Below are 22630 nucleotides of genomic sequence, written 5' to 3'. Positions count from 1 at the left end.
GCCTCTGTGTGCTGTACACAGTTCAGTTTTGTGTGAGTGGTGGGTGGGGTGGGGGTTCAGTTCTGTCTCTGTGCGTTGAGAAGTCTGACTGTCTGGTGGATGAAGCTGTTGCAGAGTCTAGTAGTGGAGGCTCGGATGCTCCTGTATCTTTTGCCAGATGGCGTCAGAGTGAAGAGTCCGTGTGAGGGATGGGTGGGGTCGTCCACAATGCTGGTGGCTTTGCGTATGTAGCGTGTGGTGTAGATCTCGGTGATGGAGGGAAGAAAGACTCTGATATTCTTCTCAGCTGTCCTCACTACCCGCTGTAGGGTATTGCGATCTGAAGTGTTGCAGTTCCCAAACCAGACGGTAATGCAGGTGCTCAGGATGCTTTCTACAGTCCCTCTGTAGAACATGGTGAGGATGGGGGGTGGGAGATGTGCTTTCCTCAGTCTTCGCAGGAAGTAGAGGCGCTGCTGGGCTTTCTTTGTAATTGAGCTGGTGTTGAGGGACCAGGTGAGGTTCTCTGCAATGTGAACACAGAGGAACTTGGTGTTCTTCACAATTTCCACAGCAGAGCCGTTGATGTTCAGCGTGTGGTGGACACCTGGAGCTCTCCTGAAGTCAACAACCATCTCCTTGGTTTTATCCACGTTAAGAGATAGGTTGTTGGTTCTGCACCAGTCCGTCAGCCACTGCACCTCCTCTCTGTATGCTGACTTGTCGTTCTTGCTGATGAGGCCAACTACAGTTGTGTCATCAGCGAACTTAATGATGTGGTTTGAGCTGTACTTTGAGTTGGTCTGCACATCCTCTAAGCACTCTGCCAGGAATGCTGTCTGGTCCTGGGGCTGAGGACAGGCACAGTACCTGGTCGTTCGGAGGGGGTGTTGTCTTCCTTGCTGTTGTGTAGTTCTGTGCTTCGAACCTAGCATAGAAGGAGTTCAGTGCATCTGGAAGGGAGGCATCACTGTTACAAGCAGGTGGAGGTGACTTGTAGTTGGTGATGGTCTGGATGCCCTGCCAGATGCGCTGAGTGTCAGCAGTGTCCTGGAACTGGGTGTGGATTTTCTTTGCGTAGGTACGCTTTGCCTCTCTGATCCCCCGAGAGAGCTTGGCTCTAGCTGTTCGGAGGCCAGCCTTGTCCCCTGACTTAAAGGCCTTGTCTCGGCCTTCTCGGCCAACGGCTTCTGGTTGGGGCGGGTTGTGATGGTTTTGGAGACAGTAACATCCTCAATGCACTTGCTGATGTAGCCAGTCACTGAGTCTGTGTACTCCTCCAGGTTGATGGAGTCCTCAGAGGTAGCAGCTTCTCTGAACATGTCCCAGTCTGTATGCTGCTGTATGGGCCTAATCTTATATCGTGTCCACACTTCATCTAAGCACCTAATTACCTCAAAAACAGTAGAACTCCACACGTCCTGCGGTGTAGGAGTTTTCCTACACCGCACCCGAGTACCTGGAGAAAGTAAAGGTGTTGGTTAATTATTGTTGCGCCTACGATAAGCTGCTGTCTCCTGCAGATACCCTTTCGCTTTAATGTACACCTCTGCCAAGTATGCCCTATGATGCGCCACCCAATCAGACGGGCCATTGTTTACATCCCCTTCCTCACTATTTCCCAACAACCTATTCACATGTAACTGCGGTTTCTGTCCAAACATGAACTCATAGGGAGAATACCGGGTGGTCTGGTGTACGGTCGCGTTATAAGCAAACAATAGCACCCCCCCAATCCTAACCTCCACTACAGGACACTCACCTATCAACCTAGTTTTACTCAAGGATCCAGAGCCCCTTGTATCGGGGGCACTAGTTTTCCTGTTGCTGAGCGGTAGCCCAGCTCACTAACCCCTCAGCTCCCACTTTCCTCTGCCTTACAGAAACGAACAATGTGTCCGGGTTGACCACAACGTAAAGATATTGGTTTGCCATCACCCTGGAAACAATAACGCACATCACGGTTAAGAGAGTTACTCTGGGGCCTATGGTTAGGATTAGGTTAAAATCTGAGGGGACAGAGTGTAAGTGTTGCATAATGGCATCTAGTTGTTTTTGTTGCCGTTGAAGACTTTCTTTCAAATCTCCTAATTCATCATCCCGATTAGCTCTAACAGCATTCACATCTCCCTCACGCCCAGCTACCAGGTATGTGCGACAAGAGTGTGCACAAGGACGATTACCAAGAGACTCTCCTTCCTCAGTCCAACGAATTGCCTCGCCACGAATATCCCAGAAGGTCACCCCTGGGTTCACTCGGACCTGACGTCGGAGTTTGCGGCGCAGCAAGCCATCTCGTACACATTTGATAAACTAGTCACGCAAAGTGATATCTGGGCTGGCAACATACAAAGGATCCCGCCGTTTTACGGCATCCATCAAGGTCATTAAGACATGAGAATAAACCCGCAAGGACTCCCCCTCACGTTGTCACCGCTGAAAGAACTGTGTCTGCAAACTAATAGAAGACAGTCTTCAGGAGTCGCAGAGATTCTCCTGATCTGGTAGTGGAAGGTAGTTTGTTCCACCATTGGGGAACTCTGTATGAGAACAGTCTGGATTGCTTTGTGTGAGTGTTTGGCAAAGCGAGGCGACGTTCATTGAAGGAGCGCAGCGGCCGGGAGGTAGCGTAAGCCTTCAGGAGTGAGTGCAGGTAGGAAGGAGCCTGTTCTGTCATCACCTTGTAGGCGATTGTAAGAGTTTTGAATTTGATGCGAGCATCAACTGGTAGCCAGTGGAGCTCAATGAGCAGCGGGGTGACATGTGCCCGTTTTGGTTGGTTGAAGACCAGACGTGCTGCTGCGTTCTGGATCATTTGGAGTGGTTTTACTACGCAGGCCGGGAGGCCAGTTAGCAGGGCATTGCAGTAGTCGAGGCGTGAGATGACGACTGCTTGTACCAGGAGTTGGGTGGCCTGTTGCATCAGAAACGGTCTAATTTTCCTGATGTTATAGAGCGCGAAGCGGCAGGATCGAGCAACTGAGGCCACATGGTGCGTGAAGGAGAGCTGGTCATCAACCATAACACCCAGGTTCCTAGCAACCTTTGTCGGTGAGAGAGAGAGAGAGTCGATGCTTATAGAGAAGTCGTGTTGAAAAGATGGTTTTGCTGGTATGACCAGAAGTTCAGTCTTTGAGAGATTTAATTGAAGGTGATGCTCCTTCATCCAAGAGGATATGTCAGAGAGACACTGCGATATGCGTGCAGAGATTGAATTATCTTCAGGTGAGAATGACAGGTATAGCTGGGTGTCATCAGCAAAGCAATGGTAGGAAAAGCCATGTGAATGGATAACCTGACCAAGAGAGGCAGTGTATATTGAGAAGAGAAGGGGACCCAGTACCGAACCCTGGGGAACCCCAGTGGATAGGGAGTGGGCTGAGGACAGCTGTCCTTGCCACGACACCTTGAACGAGCGCCCAGTGAGGTATGATCTAAACCATGACAGCACATTGTCTGAGATCCCCATGTTTGAGGGTAGGCTTCAGTTGGCTTCAGTGACAACCCCCATGTGGACTGGCTGACCCGTTCAGTGTTGGCATGGGGGCCAGCATGTCAGTCCTCCTGCCTTCAGCCTCCCTGAGCTGCCAGAGGCAAGGACTCCGATCCCGGAGGGCCTGAACTTTCCCAGATGCCCACTGAATACCTGGACCTCCAGGAGGTGTTCAGCAAGAAAAAGGACAAGGTCAGGGTCAGGGCGGGTGACGAATGGAAGACGGCGTTCATCACCCCGCCCGGGACTATGAGTACCTGGTCATGCCATTCGGGTGGGTGAACGCCCCCGCCGTCTTCCAGGGGTACATCAATGAGGTTCTCCGTGAGGCCTTGGACCAGTACGTCACCCATGTCTGGTACACGTCACCCATGTCCAACACCTCTTCGCCAAACTCGAAAAACCCCAGTTCCATGCACAGACCGTCTCCTTTCTGGGTTTTGTTGTGTCTTACAACACACTGCGCATGGACCCCACCAAGATCAAGGCAGTGGAGAACTGGTCCCAGCCCACCTCTGTGTGCCTGATCCAGCACTTCTTGGGCTTTGCTAATTTCTTCCGCTGATTTATGAAGAATTTTAGCTCTGTGGTCGCGCTGCTAACCACCCTTATGAGGAAAACGTCGGGGCGGTTCAGCTGGTCCACAGAGGCCCAGGAGGCATTTGATGCCATTAGGTGCCTGTTGACCAGGGCACCAGTTCCCCAACTGCCTGATCCGGGACTTCCGTTTGTCATGGAGGTGGATGCCTCTGAAGTAGGTGTAGGGGCAGTCTCTTCCCAGCGGTCTGCGCCTGGGGGCCGACTGCAGCCATTTGCCTACTACTCCCACGGAGCAGAGGAACGATGTGTGGGACCAGGAGCTCCAGGATGTGTGCTCACATGTGGCCTCTTGCATGGTTTGTGCACGTTGTAAGGACCCCAGAACCAAGCCCTCTGATTTCTTAGTCTTACTCTGAGCTCTTACTCAGTTCTTACTCTGAGCTGTTACTCTGAGCTCTTACTCAGTTCTTACTATGAGCTGTTACTCTGAGTTCTTACTCTGAGTTGTTACTCTTACTCTGAGATCATACTCTGAGCTCTTACTGTTACTCTGAGCTCATACTCTTAGTTCTTACTTTCACTCTGAGCTCTTACTGTTACTCTGAACTTATACTCACTCAGAGCTCTTACTCTGAGCGTTTACTTTAAGCGTTCTTATTCTTACGCTGAGCTCTTACTGTGAGCTCTTATTGTTACTCTGAACTTTTACTCTCAGCTCTTATTCTAAATTCTTACTCTTACTCTGAGCTCTTACTGAGTTCTTACTCTAAATCTGAGTTCTTACTCTTACTCTGAGCTCTTATTCTGAGCTCTTACTGAGTTCTTACTCTTAATCTGAGTTCCTACCCTTACTCCGAGCTCTTACTTTGAGTTCTTGCTCTTACTCTGAGCTCTTAATCTAAGTTCTTTCTCCTACTCTTACTCTGAGCGTTTACTCTGAGCTCTTACTCTAAGTTATTTTTCTTATTCTGAGCTCTTACTCAGCTCTCACTCTGAGCTCTCATTCTCAGCTCTTTCTGTGAGCTCCTACTCTGATACTACTCTCCTACTCTGATAGATTAAATGATTATTATTGATCTGTAGAAACTATTTAAAAGTTATTGGTGAGCAGGTTTATGCTGGTTTGTGTTTATGTGTAATGTTTTTCTTTACTAGAAAATGGCTGTAGCACCTGCTTTATTTGCTGGGGCGTCTCTGTTTGGCACCTCTGCTGAGCAAATCTCCCGGGCCATAAAAACAGGAAGAAATGTCACCATTCAAATCACCAATTACAGCGACAAATACACCTTAGATAATCCAAGGCAAGTACTGATCATTTTAACAATTCATTTCATCTGGTTATATAAACTAAAGCTTATCAGTCGGTTTCTGTTTGGTGGTTCTGCTTACAGTTTTAAAGAATTAGCATTGGGAGAGTATAATACAGAGTATAAAACTGTTGCAGTTTCTTTTTACAGATTTTACAGGGTAGTTGCTTAAATATATATAAAATCCAGCTGACCCAATAATTGAATTATTTAAACTTAAACAGTTTAATAATACAGAAATGTGGAGTGACTAAACTGATTAATTCAAACTAATTCAAAAATGAAGAATTAAGATTAATCCTAAATTGGTTTTGTTAAGATAAACTTCTTGTTATGTATAAAGGACAAATAAACAAATAATCATCATATTTTATGTCCTTGTTAAAATAAAATGTTGTGAAAGTTGAGATAATGAAATATTTTAATTGGGTGCCAGGTTATTAAATTAACTCAAATAGATTCATTAATAAATTAATTAACCAATTAATTCATAGCACAAGACATCTCAGGGAAGTGGTTCTTGTCAGGTACAGAAAGTTTTGAAACTAGCTCTCCAGAAAACATACTGAAGTTACAGGTTTTGTAATATAAAAAATGTTTTATTAAATCACACAGGTATGAGTAAATAACACATTACTATGTCATAAATGTAGCTATTAGATATCAAATCGTAGTGTGTAAAGATAAATGAGATTTAAAAGAGGCATGTACTTATTCATTTATTATAGAGTTTTAGGCATAGTGTAAAAAAGCCTTTCACTCATTTAAGAGCATTGCTATTTTAAGAGCACAGCTACCTGGACGTGTCTAGCGCTTCTCAGCAGAGAAAACTGACCTGCTCATTCAATCTGTGAAGGTGTTCGAACAGGTCATTTGAACAGGAATCCATCAAAGGTTCCCAAGGTGAAGCAGACGTGATGGTTTTATTATTTTAAAAAGATGTGCATAATATTGAAACCATTCCTTATTTAACATAAAATCCCATCACCAAACCATACAATGAATAGATAAAATATCAAATGTTGCAGATCTGTATGTAAAAGTTTTTTGTAACATCTTTTTTGAATGATTTTATATTTTTATCATCTCTGCATTATAATAGAACATTGCAATTGAAACAAAGGACATGGGGGTGTCAATCACACATAAACGTTTGAGAAAACAGAGAGCATACAAAATTAATAAACAAACATGTACTTTAACACTACAAAGTCTTAACATAATTTATGATATCAGTCCAACAAAGAATTGTTGTCACCGTAGCGCAACAATTTGAGCAGTTACCTACTTGCAAATAAAAATGTCCAAACAATATCCACACCACAGGTGTAATAAAGATAGACTGGATTCAAACCATCCTTTCAATACTGTACCTCAATACTTATGTTAGCTAACTAATGCTAACTAAGTAAATAATGAAGATTAGAAACTTTGCAGCTATTTAAGACACCTGCTAGCTAGTATAGTTTAGATAGTGAAAGTCAAACTTATAAACAAAACTATAAATCTCCATAAACCAACTACCTGAATTAGTTTTTGCCTAAAGCCACTGTGCATTGCAAATCCGCTTTTCCAACTGTAGGGTAGGATGGCTATACTACTAACTAGCAAGGCAAATTAATGTCAGCGGAAATTTAGTGAATGCACTTACCCTGTTTACTTCCATGACCACGGAGGCTCTTGAACACCTCTCGTTAACTTCTTTACATGCCCGTATTGTTGGAAAAGCGCCAGTTTTAAGATCAAGTCGTCGTGCGAGCATACTGAATTCAGCACATCACTGGCTTTCCATCCAATCCTTTCCAGTGTGCTCTTTTAAAGTTTACGGAATTTTGTCCCCTTTTGGATAAATGATCAGGTATAAGTATGGGTAGTATATCTGTGTGAGTGACAGAAGATAGCACGACAGTTATAGAAGGAATTTTTAATCGCTAGTCATGTGTAATGAGGAATGTTTTAAAGTATACATTCTGTTGTGTTGATGGACGCGTGTCAATAAATCTATCCAAATCTGAGATGGCAATGTAAAAACTTGTATAAGCCAAGGGAATATGTACTGCTGCGTGTCTATGTGTTCATAACAAATGGTTGTGCATGCACTGACAAGATAGCAATGAACATCTGACTGTTGACATCTAGGTTTTTTCAGTCAGTGGTTCACCTGTGTTTCCCATTGCCAACAAATTTACCTCAACACACCTCACCACCACACCCATCAGCACAGACATATTTGCAAGCACCACTGCTATTTAAATGGCACAGGCGGAAGGCGTGAAAATAGACTGTTAATGGGGTGTAACATAGCAATGAACACTGCAATGCATAGGTTGTAATATAGGCAGGGTGTAATACAGGGATCTTCTTGTTACCTGCTACAAGTGAGTGTTCTGGTATGTGGATTTTTACAAAATTCTTTTTCTGTTTATTAGGACCTACACCTACAGCGGATATTGTCACAGTCCTCCACAGCCGACCATCAAAAAAAACACACAGGAAGTTTGCTCTTTCACCAAAACTGCATACACTGCCTGCGGTTCTGTTGGAGTCCTGACCTACCAGATCCTCAATGATGACAAGAGATGCATCGGAGAACTGGCCATAATGTTCTCTGTTCCGTTCAACTACAACCATTTTGAAAACCTGTTCGCTATGGGCATTTTTGACCCAAATCATCCATGTGATAGGGATCTGTACAAAATGATGTATTATAAAGAAGGTGGAAATTTTAAAAGAGAAAAGGGTACAGGGTGTTCCATGACATACACTAAAGAGAAAATTCTTCTGAAGGGAACAATGTCTCCTCAGGGTCAATCAGTTATGAAGGTGGAACTCTGGGATGAATAGGGATAAAGGTTTAAACATGAAACATTGGTTATCACTTCCCAATCACTTGGCTCAAATAAGTGCCTCGACATCAGTGTTCATTTTAATTGAGGTGATTCTGATTTTGATTTAGATTTAACTTTCCAAATAAATGTATAATTGTTCTAGTCACATTTTAGTTTAGTCTAGTTTAGTAAATGAATACAAACAGCATTTTAGTCTAGTTTCGGTCAGAACATTTTAGTCAAACCAAGAAAGCATGTTATACCTATTTGATGGGTTTTTCTGTTTTATAGTTTTGTGACATTTCAATTGTGCTAAAATTGTAAAATGTTTTACATTTTAATGCAAGTGACTTATAAATTAAACCCTTTTACTGCAGTAACCTCTATACTAACAGCTTTCAGTGGCCTAAACTTTTCACAGATAACAAAGGAATATTGAATCATTTGAAGACATTTAATTAACATTGTTATTGGGTTGAGGTCTTAATTGTTGTTTAACATTAAAAAGAAGACATTTAATTAACATTGTTATTGGGTTGAAGTCTTAATTGTTGTTTAACATTAAAAAGAAGACATTTAATCAACATTGTTATTGGGTTAAATCTTAATTGTTGTTTAACATTAAAAAGAAGACATTTAATCAACATTGTTATTGGGTTAAATCTTAACTGTTGTTTAATATTAAAAAGAAGACATTTAATCAACATTGTTATTGGGTTAAATCTTAATTGTTGTTTAACATTAAAAAGAAGACATTTAATCAACATTGTTTTTGGGTTGAGGTCTTAATTGTTGTTTAACATTAAAAAGAAGACATTTAATTAACATTGTTATTGGGTTAAATCTTAACTGTTGTAAAATATTAAAAAAGAAGACATTTAATCAACATTGTTATTGGGTTGACAACTGTTGTTTAACATTAAAAAGAAGACATTTGACTTCCGGTTGGCACGGAATGGAGTAGACACGTGTACTTGGCGCACTTCCTCATAAATTTGGTAACATTTCATAAAAGTCTGACTTTCAATTACAATTATTTCTCAGTCGATATCACAAGACGCAATGTCGAGAAATGTTAGAAACCGGGGCGACAAAACTCCGGATAGTGTACCATGCGAGGAGGCTTTGTATCCCCTTTTTTTCACTGACATGGGGAACGAAGCAAGGGTGTTCACTTTCACCGTTGCTTTTCACTATTGCCCTTGAACCTCTTGCCGCAGCTATTAGAAGAAATCTGGGGAGGTGGTAGGGAACACAAGTTAATCCTGTATGCAGATGATATTTTATCACTACTTTGTAGCCCCTGCACACCGATCCCAGCATTGATGAATCTCATAGAGGCATATTCAGAATTGTCAGGGTACGAGATTTATTGGCGTAAATATGAGGCAATGCCAATTTCTGAAGGCTGTACACAAAGTGATGTGGCACAATATAATTTTAAGTGGATTTCCACAGGAATTAAATATTTAGGTATAAAGCTATGTACAGGTTTAAAGGAGATCTCAAAACTTAATTTTGAACCCTTATTAAAAAACATTAAAACTAACATGGAGAAGTGGGGAAAACTTAAGCTGTCTCTGTGGGGAAAGATTAACACAAGATAGTAATAGCCCCTCAATTTAATTAGATATCAGTGATGCTACATTTGTCCATCCTATCTGAAATATATAAACAGTACAATGAGAGCATTAGGAGTTTTTTTTTTTTTTTGTGGGAGGAAAAAAAGACCACAAATAACTTAAATAAACTTTGCCTACCTGAGGGAAAAGGAGGGTTAAGTCTCCCAAATGTCAGACTCTACAATATTTCTGTCAAAATTGCTAAACTTGCCAAACTGTCAGGTGCGGGTGCAGGGAGGACGCGGAGGCGGACGCAAATGCAAACAAAATGGGGTTTATTACCGAAAACAAATACAAAATACACATGGATCTACTGAAAACAGGACTGAGGAAACTGGGGAACACATGGAGCACTGACAGACGATAAACGTACAAGGATCGACACCGGGGAAATGGAACACGGACCTTAAATAGAGGTGCACACACACAGGAAACAGGAAACACCTGGGACGAAGGGGCGGAGCTACAAATGAACACAGGTGAGTGGAAAAACACTGGGAATGAAACACAGACCTGAGAACACAGACATGAGAAGCAGACAGACAAAAGACCTGACACAAACACTGGTGCAAAGATGAAACAAGACTGCATTGAGTGGCAATAGAGAGAGATTTTTCCTTTCCATTTTATCCTACTGACATCTTCATGCAAAAAAATGAGAAGCAGGACAACATTAACCCTATAGTGTCTTACGCAAGGGATGTTTGGGATCAGGTTCACCAAATGATGGGAGTCTCACAGTACCAACAACAATACTCTTCACTTTGGCACAATCCTTCAATAGTTATTGGTAAGAAATCAATAACTATCATATAAGCAGATGTGTCTCCCCCCCAATATCAAACCCGCTCCTACGCCCTTGTACATAGGTATTACTATACCCCTCTGAAGTTGTGTAAAATGGGTCTAAGTAAAACTCAGCTCTATTCCACTTTATCACAATACTATACAATACAATCACACACTAAATTAAAATATATTTATGTTTGTTACGTTTGGGCTAGTGCGCCGCCATTTTACCCGTGCAGCACTGGTGACATCACGAGGTTGGTTGGTTGAAGAGCCCAGGTACATAGCTAGCGGTCACGGTTAGGGAAAAGAGCTTATTGTTTTTGGAGATTACGTATGAAGATGAAGATGAACTAGGCTAACGTGGACCATTTGCTCAGAGATCTTTCCTGAAATGTTCAGATGCATTTCTGAGAGCGAGACGTTTTGTGTGTGTCTGCTCTCTCTACATGAGGTCCATGCAGAAACCCTGCAGCCCGTCCACAGCAGGTACTGCCATCCCATTAACTAGCTTGTTTATTTTCATTTAGCTATTTAACATGTCAAGTCCTTAGTTCATTAAGACTAGATGAAACGTACATGATTTAAGTGGATATTGAAACGCCCAGGTGCTGCTTGGTTGATAAACCGTTCAGTTTGGAAGTTAGAAGGCTTGCTGGGTAGCTAGCTTCATCTAGTTAGCGTTAGCTAGTTACTGTTAGCTATGTTAAGATAGCTAACGTTAGATACGTAGCTAACGCTAGCTATGTTATCTTTTAACTGTCAGTTTATCTAGTCTTTCTGTACCTCTTGCTGCTCTGGTGGGTGGGCTCGTTCCTTGCTGCTTTCATAGTACCCCCAGTCGGATGGTCTGTAAGTTACATCCCAGCTGGTCAGAGGAAAAAATAAAAACGGAGGAAAAAAGCCTTGGACTTCAGCTTATTTGTCCGGCAAGCGACTAATGCTCCTGACTCAAAAACCCTCTTCTCCACATAGTCCTCGTCTAGAAAGTGCTCGCTAACCGGAGGATTCTCACGCTTCAGCGCCGCTTGCCACCGCTGAAGAACAGCTGTCCGCTTAGGAGGCGATATATGAAAGGGAAAGTTCTTTACCCTATACAATTTTACTACACCCAGTATTACTACACCCAGGAGCAGTACAAAAGTGGCCCCCTTTGCATCGATTTTTTGTTTGGCTTTTATTTTCCATTGAGGAACTACCAGAGGCTCATTTTTTGTTAGTTAGGCGTTGGAGAACCAACCTCGTGACGTCACTTTCAGCGCTGGGACAAGATGGTGCTACACTTACTTAAAAAATGACATTTACATTGCTTATTATTTTAATTCAGTTTCACTGACAATTGTTAAACTTATAAAATTTGTTAGAGTGATAATACATCTTGTGAATTATGCTAAATACTTAAAGTGTTTCATGTCCACTGCTGAATCTGCTGATATTGACTGAAATCCATGCGACCCTCAACTTTAACAAAATTCTTAGTACCTGTACCTTTACTTAATTTTTTACAAGGTTTCTAATGCAAAGACTGTTTTTTTCTCAGTCTTGTTACCAAAACGTCCTGGTGATCGTGTAAGTATGTGATCTCAGCGAGGGGTGTATTCTGGGTATCGTAGTCTGGAGGCTGGAGAGTGCAGGTAGAGCTGAGTGCAGGACAGACAGGTGTGCCTTTGGCGCCAGGCATGACACATGATTACCCTAGTGAAAAGTAGATTAGCCTCTTAACACGGGCCAGAAAAATATGATATTTAATATCTGGCTGTGTTTATGAATAGTTATAGGTTCAATATAGACACCCAATATACCATTTTAAAGCTTAAAATGAGAATCTCTGCTTTCCAGTTATATAGCCTATTTAGCGGTATCTCCTTTCAGAAAATAAACATTTAGGGCGAAATATGCCTTGGTTATGAAAATATTAAATTATAATTTTCATATTTCCGTTTATCGGACGTCCATATTTGATCGAATGCGGACATGTTATACACCATTCGAACCGTCTGGCTCTCCGGATTCCGAAACTGTGCGTGTTCCGAGTTGAAAAATGCACAGGTTTGGTCCTGTAGTCCTGTAGGCCCTACAGTCACTCCTCCTAGGTACAAAAGTCTTACTTATATTTGTACTAAATATACTTGTTTTTAACACACTTTGCTAAAATGTACAAAAGTATATTTGGAAACAAGTATTTTAGAACTATACTGAACTACATTAAACTAAAAGTGTGCTTCAATGGACACTGTATACTATAATACACTATAATAAACTATATTGTAGTTAGTCTAAGTATAATCAAAGTTTACTTTCAAGATTTGATAAAAGAATAATACTTTTAATATATTGAAAGTAATTACATAAATCTGTTAGTATATTTACAGCATACTTAGACATTACTCAATATCTTTTAAGTATATATATATATATTTTTTTTTTTATTTATTTTTTTTTCTCCACGCTGTATTACTCTGATCAGAGTCCCTGTAAATCAGCAGGTATTGATCATAAAGGACAGGGAAGCCTGGAACCGCAGTGATTAGCTTTTCTTCCATGCTTCTCTGAAACTAAAATATTTTTATGCACTGTGCTGGGGACACTTATCAGGCAAACACCTGCTTTCTGATTGAATAGATGCAACACATTGGACGGATTAATGTGCATAAAGTTCAACTCGGCTCAACTTTTTATCGCATTGCATCCCCTGGACTTGACGTGTCAGACCCATGATGCACCGCGCGACTGCGTCTGAAGGAGCTGACATTTTCCATTGAAAATGAATGGGATATGAATTAAGTCTACACTATTAAGTCTCTTTCTTATGGTGGGGTCATCAATGCTCACCTTAACTGAGGCAGATAAGGTCTGCAGTTCTTTGGATGTTGTTAAAATGGCTTTATAACATTTCCAGACTGATACAGTGGTATGAAAAGTTTGGGCACCCCTGATCATTTTCATGATTTTTCTGTAGAAATCATTGGTTGTTCGGATTAGCAATTTTAGTTAGATATATCATATAGCAGATGAACACAGTGATATTTGAGAAGTGAAATGAAATTTATAAGATTTACAGGAAGTGTGCAACAATTATTTAAACTAAATTAGGCAGGTCCATAAGAACAAAAACAGAAAAAATAACATCAATATTTAATAGATTTAATCCTCCTTTTACAGAAATAACAGCCTCTAAACTCTTCCTAAAGCTTCCAATGAGAGTCTGGCTTCTGAAGGTTGAAGGTATTTTGAACCATTCTTCTTTACAAAACATCTCCAGTTCAGTCAGGTTTGATGGTTTCCGAGCATGGACAGCCTGTTTTTTCTCCCTTAATAATAAAAACCTTCATTTAAAAACTGCAAAAAACTGCGTTTTGTGTTTATTTGTGTTGTCTTTGTTTAATATTTAAATTTGTTTGATTCTCTGTTTATAATTAAAAGAGTGAAAAATAAATTAAAAAAAAATAAATTTTGTATATGTCTACAGTATTTACTGAATATGTTAACTAAGCACACTTTTCTGATATTGTTTAAAAGAGACATTTTTAATGGTACACTTAAAAACCTTTGTCAGTCCCATTAAAACTACCTGCAACTAAAAAATAGTCAAATAATTAATACAATGCATTAAGCTGTGAACAGTAAAAAACATATATGATGGTATTAGCAATTTTATTTTTGCATTCACGCTATATCACTCTCCTAATTCGGGAGTGTATTATTACAAAAATATTTCAATTATTTGTAAAATAAAGAAATTATTTGTATTTCTTCCCACATTTCAGTATACAGTCTGTCCCTGAGGTAACGCTGAGAGGCATGCAGAGGATAAACGGCACGGCTGATATCTCATAACCAGCTGTCTGACACAGAACCCTCGGAACCTGCAGAACATAAAGAACATTAGCATTTGGTAATACAATTGAATATGTAATAAAGGCAGATTTTACTTGATGCGATGTACCTTTTATACAAGTGGATAGCTGGCCGCTGTGGCGATACCACACTGGTTATCCTTGTTCCTGGACATCTGGATGTAGCCCTTGTTACCCCAGTCCAGACCCCAGCTGCAAAACAATTCATTTAAAGTCTAGAACAGAAAAACTTCAATAGAAAAACGAATGCAGCAGCTGAAGAAAACTACATTGTACTAAGTAGCCTCCAGAACTCCTGGTTGAGCTTGATCATGGTACAGTAGTTTGTTTAACTTTACTTACCTGTTCTTAACCAGCCAGTAGTCCTTTCCACTGTCAGTGCCGTAACCCACAGCCAGGACACCGTGATCCAGATCACTGCTGCTGCAGTCAGGCTCATTGTAGATACCTACAAACAATCAACCAGTAAATCAGTCAATCCATCAACCAAATTAACCAACCAAACATCAAACCAATCAATCAGCCAGTAACCTAATAAACCAATCAACCACCCAATAAACCAGTCAATCAACCAACCAAACATCAAACCAATCAATCAGCCAGTAACCTAATGAACCAATCAACCACCCAATAAACCAGTCAATCAACCAACTAATTAACAAACCAATCAGCCAGTAACCTAATGAAGCAATCAGCCACCCAATAAACCAGTCAATAAACCTACCAAATCACCAACCAAACATCAAACCAATCATCCAGTAACCTAATGAACCAATCAATCACTCAATAAACTAGTCAATCAACCAACCAATTAAGCAACCAAACACCAAACCAATCAATCAGCCAGGTAACCTAATAAACCAATCAACCACCCAATAAACCAGTCAATCAACCAACCAAATATCAAACCAATCGATCAGCCAGTAACCTAATGAACCAGTCAACCACCCAATAAACCAGTCAATCAACCAACCAATTAATCAACCAAACATCAAACCAATCAATCAGCCATCAACCTAATAAACCAATCTACCACCCAATAAACCAGTCAATCAACAACCAAACATCAAACCAATCATCCAGTAACCTAATGAACCAATCAATCACTCAATAAACCAGTCAATCAACCAACCAATTAAGCAGCTAATCAGCCAGTAACCTAATGAACCAATTAATCACTCAATAAACCAGTCAATCAACCAACCAATTAACAAACAAATCAGCCAGTAACCTTATGAACCAATCAACCACTCAATAAACCAGTCAATCAACCAACCAATTAACCAACCAAACATCAAATCAATCAATCAGCCAGTAACCTAATGAACCAATTAATCACTCAATAAACCAGTCAATCAACCAACCAATTATCCAACCAAACATCAAACTAATCAATCAGCCAGTAACCTAATAAACCAATCAACCACCCAATAAACCAATCAATCAATCAACCAATTAACCAACCAAACATCAAACCAATCAATCAGCCAGTAACCTAATGAACCAATTAATCACTCAATAAATCAGTCAATCAACCAACCAATTATCCAACCAAACATCAAACTAATCAATCAGCCAGTAACCTAATAAACCAATCAACCACCCAATAAACCAATCAATCAATCAACCAATCAACCAACCAAACATCAAACCAATCAATCAGCCAGTAAGGTTGAACATGTTCAGATTTAAGATGGTCTATAAATGCATATTAAAGGAGCGCCATTGTTCTGTATAAAATGGGATCAAAAGACTCATTCTCATGAACGCTTGTGATTCGTTTTATTGCGTCACTGCTTGGTGATGTTCACCTGACTCATAGAGCTGGAAGGAGGAGTGTCCGGCATCGATGGCCACAGAAATAGGTCCGATGGTGGCCACAGCTTCCTGTAGAGCCTTCTCATCTCCACTGGTGATGTCCACAAAGCCAGTGCAGGTAGCTCCAACACTGTCTGGTTTGAACCTGCAGTCTCCATCCTGTAAGATGGTGATAAATATCAGTTTAATCAGCCTGTACTGTGAGTGTGGATTAGGCTTTAAGGAGATAGACCATCATTATAACATCTAACACACTTAAACATACCCTCCCTAGTGAAAAAAAAGTAGATTAAAGTATAATAAGTATTATTATGCTATAGTGCAATAAAGAGTTTGTAGCCACTTTATTATTATTCAGTATATTTAAAGAGTGCTGAAATGGAACAACTTTTTTATACTTATTATACTTTAATTATAGTATAAAAATAGTTCAAAAGTCTAATTTAAATTGTGCTAAATGTACTTAACTGTACTAAAATGGAACTATTTTAAATACACTTAAGTAACATTTAAACATACTACTTCATGTCTATAACCCCACAGTAAAATTATAATAGATTTAATAAGTATTACAACTGTATTACTATTGTATACCAGGTATATTAGAAATGCACTAAGAACTAATGTTAAATATATGTGATATATTTACATACAAATATATGTGATCTATTTACAGTACAAATATGCTTCTTGTTCCTTTTTTTGTAAGTAGTACACTTCTTGTATACTTCATTGGGTATAAAAATATATTTTAATTTACTGTACTACATTTTTTTGCGTGTTACAAATGTACTTTACTTACATTTTTTAATTTGGCATTTAAATGTGTTATTGAACACTGTATCCTATAATTTACTAATATTTACATTTTCCTAATTATAATTACAGAGCCTTGAAATACATTTTAACTGTTTTATTAATGTAATAGCTAAAATATATATTTTTAAAAAATATAGCAATGTAGTAATTTAATTTACTTTCTAAAAAGTTGCATGATACATTGCACTTTAAGTGAACTACTGTAACAGTTGTTTTTAACACAATTTGCTAAAAATGTACATTTTATAGTATATTTGGGAATAAGTATTTTAGAAGTATATTGAATTACATTAAACTAAAAGTGTACTTCATAGTAGTTTATTTAAACATTTGATGAAAGCATAATATTAATGTTCTTTTAATATATTTTAAGTAAGTACATAAATCTGTTATTATATTCACAGCATACGTAGACATTTCCCAATATGTTTTAAGTACAATTAAGTATGTATTTTTATGTATTTCTATTCACAGTTGGTACCAACAAGACCTGACTGACAGTATCTGACCTAGAATATTACCAAAGTCCTAAGATCAGTTTGAAACCCCTCTGGGTAACTCACGGTGGCCTCGTAAGGGTAGGAGTCCTCGGTGTCGATTCCCTTGTTGGCCTTGATGTATTCGAAGGCCTGGTCCATCAAGCCGCCTCCACAGCCAAGGTTTCCGTAATCTCCAGAGCAGTCCACCAGCTGCTGCTCACTGAGGGACACCAGCTTTCCTGTCTTCCTGAACGTCTGGCCCTCCAGTGAACCCGTCTGAGACGATGATGAGGGAGGGTGATGGAAAAATGCATTAAACAGAAAGAGAGAGAAAGACGGGATGTTAGAGAGTTTATAACACCCTTAATAAGGTATTCGTGAGAAAGACTGAGAAACTGATATATCAGATCTATCAGGGTCTTCTGCAGCTAACATTTATACAGTAGACAAAGCAGAAATAGCCTTCGCAATTCACATGCTGTGTATGTTTTGAAATACAGTCATTGCTAGCTTTCACCCCAATTGAGTGTCTGGTTAGTTTGCACCAGACTCAAGGTCAGAGGTGAGAGCAATAAAAAAGCTCAGCCCTTGGAGCAGGCATAGAAACTTTTTTTTTAAACACTTTAATTTAATTTTTAATGTTACATACAGCTCTGGAGACCACTTCAGTTTCTGAATCAGTTTCTCTTATTTTGCTATTTATAGGTTTATGTTTGAGTAAAAAATAACATTTTTGTTTTATTCTACAAACTACAAACAACGTTTCTCCCAAATTCCAAAAAAAAAATATATATATATATTGTCATTTAGAGCATTTATTTGCAGAGAATAAAAATTGGCTGAAATAACAAAAAAGATGCAGAGCTTTTAGATCTCAAATAACGCAAAGAAAACACTTTCATATTTATGAAGTTTTAAGAGTTCAGAAATCAATATTTGATGGAATAACCCTGGTTTTTAATCACAGTTTTCATGCATCTTGGCATCATGTTCTCCTCCACCAGTCTTACACACTGCTTTTGGATAACTTTATGCTGCTTTACTCCTGGTGCAAAAATCCAAGTAGTTCAGTTTGGTTTGATGGCTTGTGATCATCCATCTTCCTCTTCTTTATATAACAGAGGTTTTCAATTTGGTAAAATCATAGAAACTCATCATTTTTAAGTGGTCTCTTATCTCTCTGGTTCTCATACTCACCGCGCTGAAGGCCCAGCAGGAGCCACAGTCCTTCTGGTCCTTTATATCAGTGACGTAACCCTTGGGCCTCCAGTCCACGGTATCAGGCAGGGGATCGCGCAGCGTCTGTCGGAGGAATGTAGTTGCACTGTGGGCCTTGGTTCTGTTGAAGGATCCCAAGCAGCTCGCAAACAACTTCCTGTACTCCTTGTTGTCCTGAGGGGAAGTGAGAGATGGATGAAGATGTTGATTAAATCTAGCTGGAAAATAATAAAGCTTGCTTTTCTGTAAATTAATGCTTATGAAGAAACTGAATATTACATTAAAGCTCCTTCAATCCAAAGATAATCCCTTGTAAGAAATTAGAGAGTGAATATGTTTCTTTTTATTTTCATCTCGGACTGAATTATGGTGATATTTTGGAGTTTCCTGCACTGAGACGTGATTTAATTTAAGTAAAAGACACTTAATTCTCATACTAAAAGCTGATTGGTTCAGATGCAGACAGTATTCAGACCCGTTTACCTTCCTTAGGCAGTCAAATTGAGCACAACCCCTAAGAGCTGCTTGCTTTGTTTACTGTAAAGGAAAAAAGGACCTTTTGGCCATGCATTAATGGCTATGATTAAATGATCTTGTTCCCACGCCTTAAGATCTAGTTATGTCACCTTAGGGGATCCGTAGTTCTTCTCTAGCCCTCACCTGGTATTAAAACTGTATGGATTTGGTATGTATGGATGTTTCAATATTTACTTATGACTTACACTTACAGTCATGGTTTGTTTGAAATGTAAAAGTTAGTCAAAAATAAATTATTGGTTACAATCTAAACCCATGTTTAGCAATGTTAGCCTAGCATCTCCCAGTGGAATTTAAAGAAGCACACATCAGATATCAGACATATCTCAGACGATCGACTCAATCTGGAAATACTGATTTTCATCTGATTTTGTACCAAACTTTTCCTTTAAGGTCACTGGATGAAATTAGTATATGTTATTTTATGTAGGGGTGGGCGATATGATGCTAAAATAAATAAATAATAATAATAATTTCAGGATTATATTAGTGCAACAAAATCAACGTGAATCTTTTATTTTAAAAAACTGTAAATATTTGAAAAAAGACTGTAAATATTTGTCTATATTGTAAACAACAGAAACTTATCAAGACTCTTATTTTATGTCAAATAAAAATACTGTAACAAATGAACATATTATACATTAATATAACCACAAATCTAAAACAGAATGTAATATACACACACACACACATATATATATATATATATATATATATATATATATATATATATATATATATATATATATATATATATATATATATATATAAAACGTTTCACAGGTAATAGCAAAACATATACAAAAAATACTTATTTCAATACAGAATAGCATTATTACTACAATTTTATTTTTTTATTTTTTTACTTTTCATATTTTATAGTTATATAATCGCGAATAGTACAACATGGCACACCCTTACTTTCATATGTGCAGATTTACAAAAAGTTAAAATTGCTTTTCTCACCATGTCTGCGAAGAAGGTCATGCCCAGTCTGTAGCTCTTGATGCCCTGGTCAGCCAGCATGTTGTGAACCAGCACCAGCTTGCGATTGGTCAGCCAGGTCAATTTACGCTGAGACTCTTCCTCCACAGAGTGGTAGATCTTACCTAAAGGAAAGCATAGTTAGATCAGATCATTAGAAAAAGCTGTTTGCCTGGATACTGTTTATTTATTTTTCCTCTCTTGTTATGTTCCAATTGCTTCACTAGAGGTCACTGTAGGTAAATAAATGACTAATACTCCAGTCTGGAAGTACACAGATCTACCCTGATCAATATTTAAAGATAATTATGATGAAACTGAATGAATTACTTAATATGTGGTACTCACCACTTAGTATATTCACTTCTCTGTACCTGACGTCACAGACTGCTATGTTGTGCTGTGCACATGCTCTGCAATTCTCCATCCAGTTGTCAAAATCATATTTATTTAGCTGCCATTTTGTTATCTAATGTAGGCTGCTTTTGCAACGATCTAGCTAGCTAACATAATGCTAGCTAAGTTAGCTTAGCTTAAAGGCGGGCATTGCTCTCTGTACAATATATGGTAGGTTTGGGTAAAATTAGCTGCTGTATTACACATATAGTTACCTATTCAAAACTTAATGCTTAATTTTCTACAAGGTTTCTAAGCCGAAGATGGTTACAAAACTCATGTGACATTTAAAAAGCATGTTTAAAAGCAAGTCCACTAATTCCTTTAATTTTCTCTCAAGAAAGTCTTTATTTTAAAGTTCAAATAATTGATATTTATGACAAAAATCCCTCCTGTTACTGGCACTCATTCCTGTTACTGGAATTTACTCCTGCTAATGGCACTCATTCTTGTTACTTTTCATGTTTTGAGTAACAGGAATAACTTTAGCATAGAATTAGCAAAAACATGAAAATAACTAAACAGTGGCTATGCTAATATAATAAGGACACTGAGCACATTCTAGTGATTTTCCCAAGGCTGTATATTTAAAAAATAAACAAATAGGATCTAAAAAATAATTTAGATAACAGGACTGAGTGTTGAGATTGAGCTCATCAGTCATCGTTACAATAAGATCAAATATAAATAAAAACTAATAAGGAAACCTAATGTTGGTCTTCCCATAGTCTTCAGAAGAACCAACTGATGTCACTTCCTGTTGTAGATGTGACTTGTAGATCCAGATGATCAGGGTAATGTGTTACAGTAACAGGACTGAGTGAAACCAAAGGGACACAACTAAAATGTGTATTTTAACTTAAATAGTATGCATTTATTATGAAAAAATTTATATTTTTTAAGCGTAGATAGGATTTGGAGTCAGACAACAATGCAAAAATCTCTGAAGGATTTTAAAAATAATATTTCATGGTAAAGTTTATAGTTAGAGAGTGTTCTATGAAGTTTTTATTAATATTTTTAATTAAATATTTTACTTTTGCAATTAGGTAAATGTACAAGACACTGTGCTTAATAATAAAATGTATTTTAAATTTATTTTGTGTGCACATTTATACAGGGAATTTCCTGGGCACAGAAATGGCACCCAATCTGTGGAACGGCCCACTTAATAATATGTTAATAAAAATATATATATATATATATATATATATATATATCAATATAGAGGGACATTAACTTTACAGGTGTATTAAATGTCAGTATCTCACCAAACTTTAGTTTCCAGGCATGAAACTCCAGATCCTCCAGTGACAGGCTGGCTGCACTGGCCACGGCCACAAGGGCGGCGACAGCAAGAAACACCCTCATTCTGAAACACTGTTATTGAAAAAAAAAAAGTTTTATTATTGATTGACTGAAAAAAAGTATATTATACAATATACAATTTAAAACTTATATTACATGCGGATTATACATTTTCTCTGTAAGTAAACAGAATGTATTATTGCACATATTGAACATATATTTTTTATATTTTAGATGATATACCTCCCTCTCTCATTTAAGTACAACTCTTTGTGTATTACCTCCAGTTTCTACATGTTTGATTCTCTCTCTCTGTGTGTGTGTGTGTGTGTGTGTGTGTGTGTGTGTGTGTGTTTCAGCCAGCACTCACCTGTGTGTGGTCTCCTGGAGTCTGGAGTGTGTGAGACTCTGTAAAAGCAGGAAAAGGGTGAAGGTTAGTCTCAGTGTTGTGGTGTTTTATACTCCTCTGCAGTCACTCTGATCAGGTGCAGGTCACACACACACACACACACACACACACACACTCACACACTCATAAACACTCCTCAGATACTAGGGATTGCTTAACACACATTTAAATGACAAAATGACACACAATCATGCAGACATCTAATGCATCCACATATACATTTTATTTAGAAGTGCTGTTATAA

The 22630-nt window shown here is 38.6% G+C and overlaps 2 protein-coding genes across 2 annotated transcripts; one reads left to right on the top strand and one right to left on the bottom strand.

Moving 5' to 3' along the window:
* The first annotated feature begins 5155 nt into the window (after positions 1-5155).
* On the top strand, positions 5156-8972 carry LOC103032229 (uncharacterized). Its single transcript, XM_022665692.2, has 2 exons — positions 5156-5313; positions 7749-8972. The coding sequence occupies exons 1-2, from the start codon at positions 5171-5173 to the stop codon at positions 8161-8163; spliced, it is 558 nt and encodes a 185-aa protein (XP_022521413.2). The 5' UTR covers positions 5156-5170; the 3' UTR covers positions 8164-8972.
* A 5223-nt stretch (positions 8973-14195) lies between these two features.
* LOC111191277 (procathepsin L-like) lies at positions 14196-22446 on the bottom strand. Its single transcript, XM_049464265.1, has 9 exons — positions 22348-22446; positions 21941-22049; positions 20256-20398; positions 18729-18923; positions 17616-17807; positions 16227-16392; positions 14758-14863; positions 14505-14607; positions 14196-14424 (listed from the first exon to the last, which is right to left on the bottom strand). The coding sequence occupies exons 2-8, from the start codon at positions 22038-22040 to the stop codon at positions 14508-14510; spliced, it is 1002 nt and encodes a 333-aa protein (XP_049320222.1). The 5' UTR covers positions 22041-22049; positions 22348-22446; the 3' UTR covers positions 14196-14424; positions 14505-14507.
* Positions 22447-22630: the final 184 nt, after the last annotated feature.

Source organism: Astyanax mexicanus, chromosome 14 (genome assembly GCF_023375975.1).
Source record: "Astyanax mexicanus isolate ESR-SI-001 chromosome 14, AstMex3_surface, whole genome shotgun sequence".
Classification (NCBI taxonomy): Eukaryota; Metazoa; Chordata; class Actinopteri; order Characiformes; family Acestrorhamphidae; genus Astyanax; species Astyanax mexicanus.
This window is presented reverse-complemented; position numbering and strand designations above follow the sequence as displayed.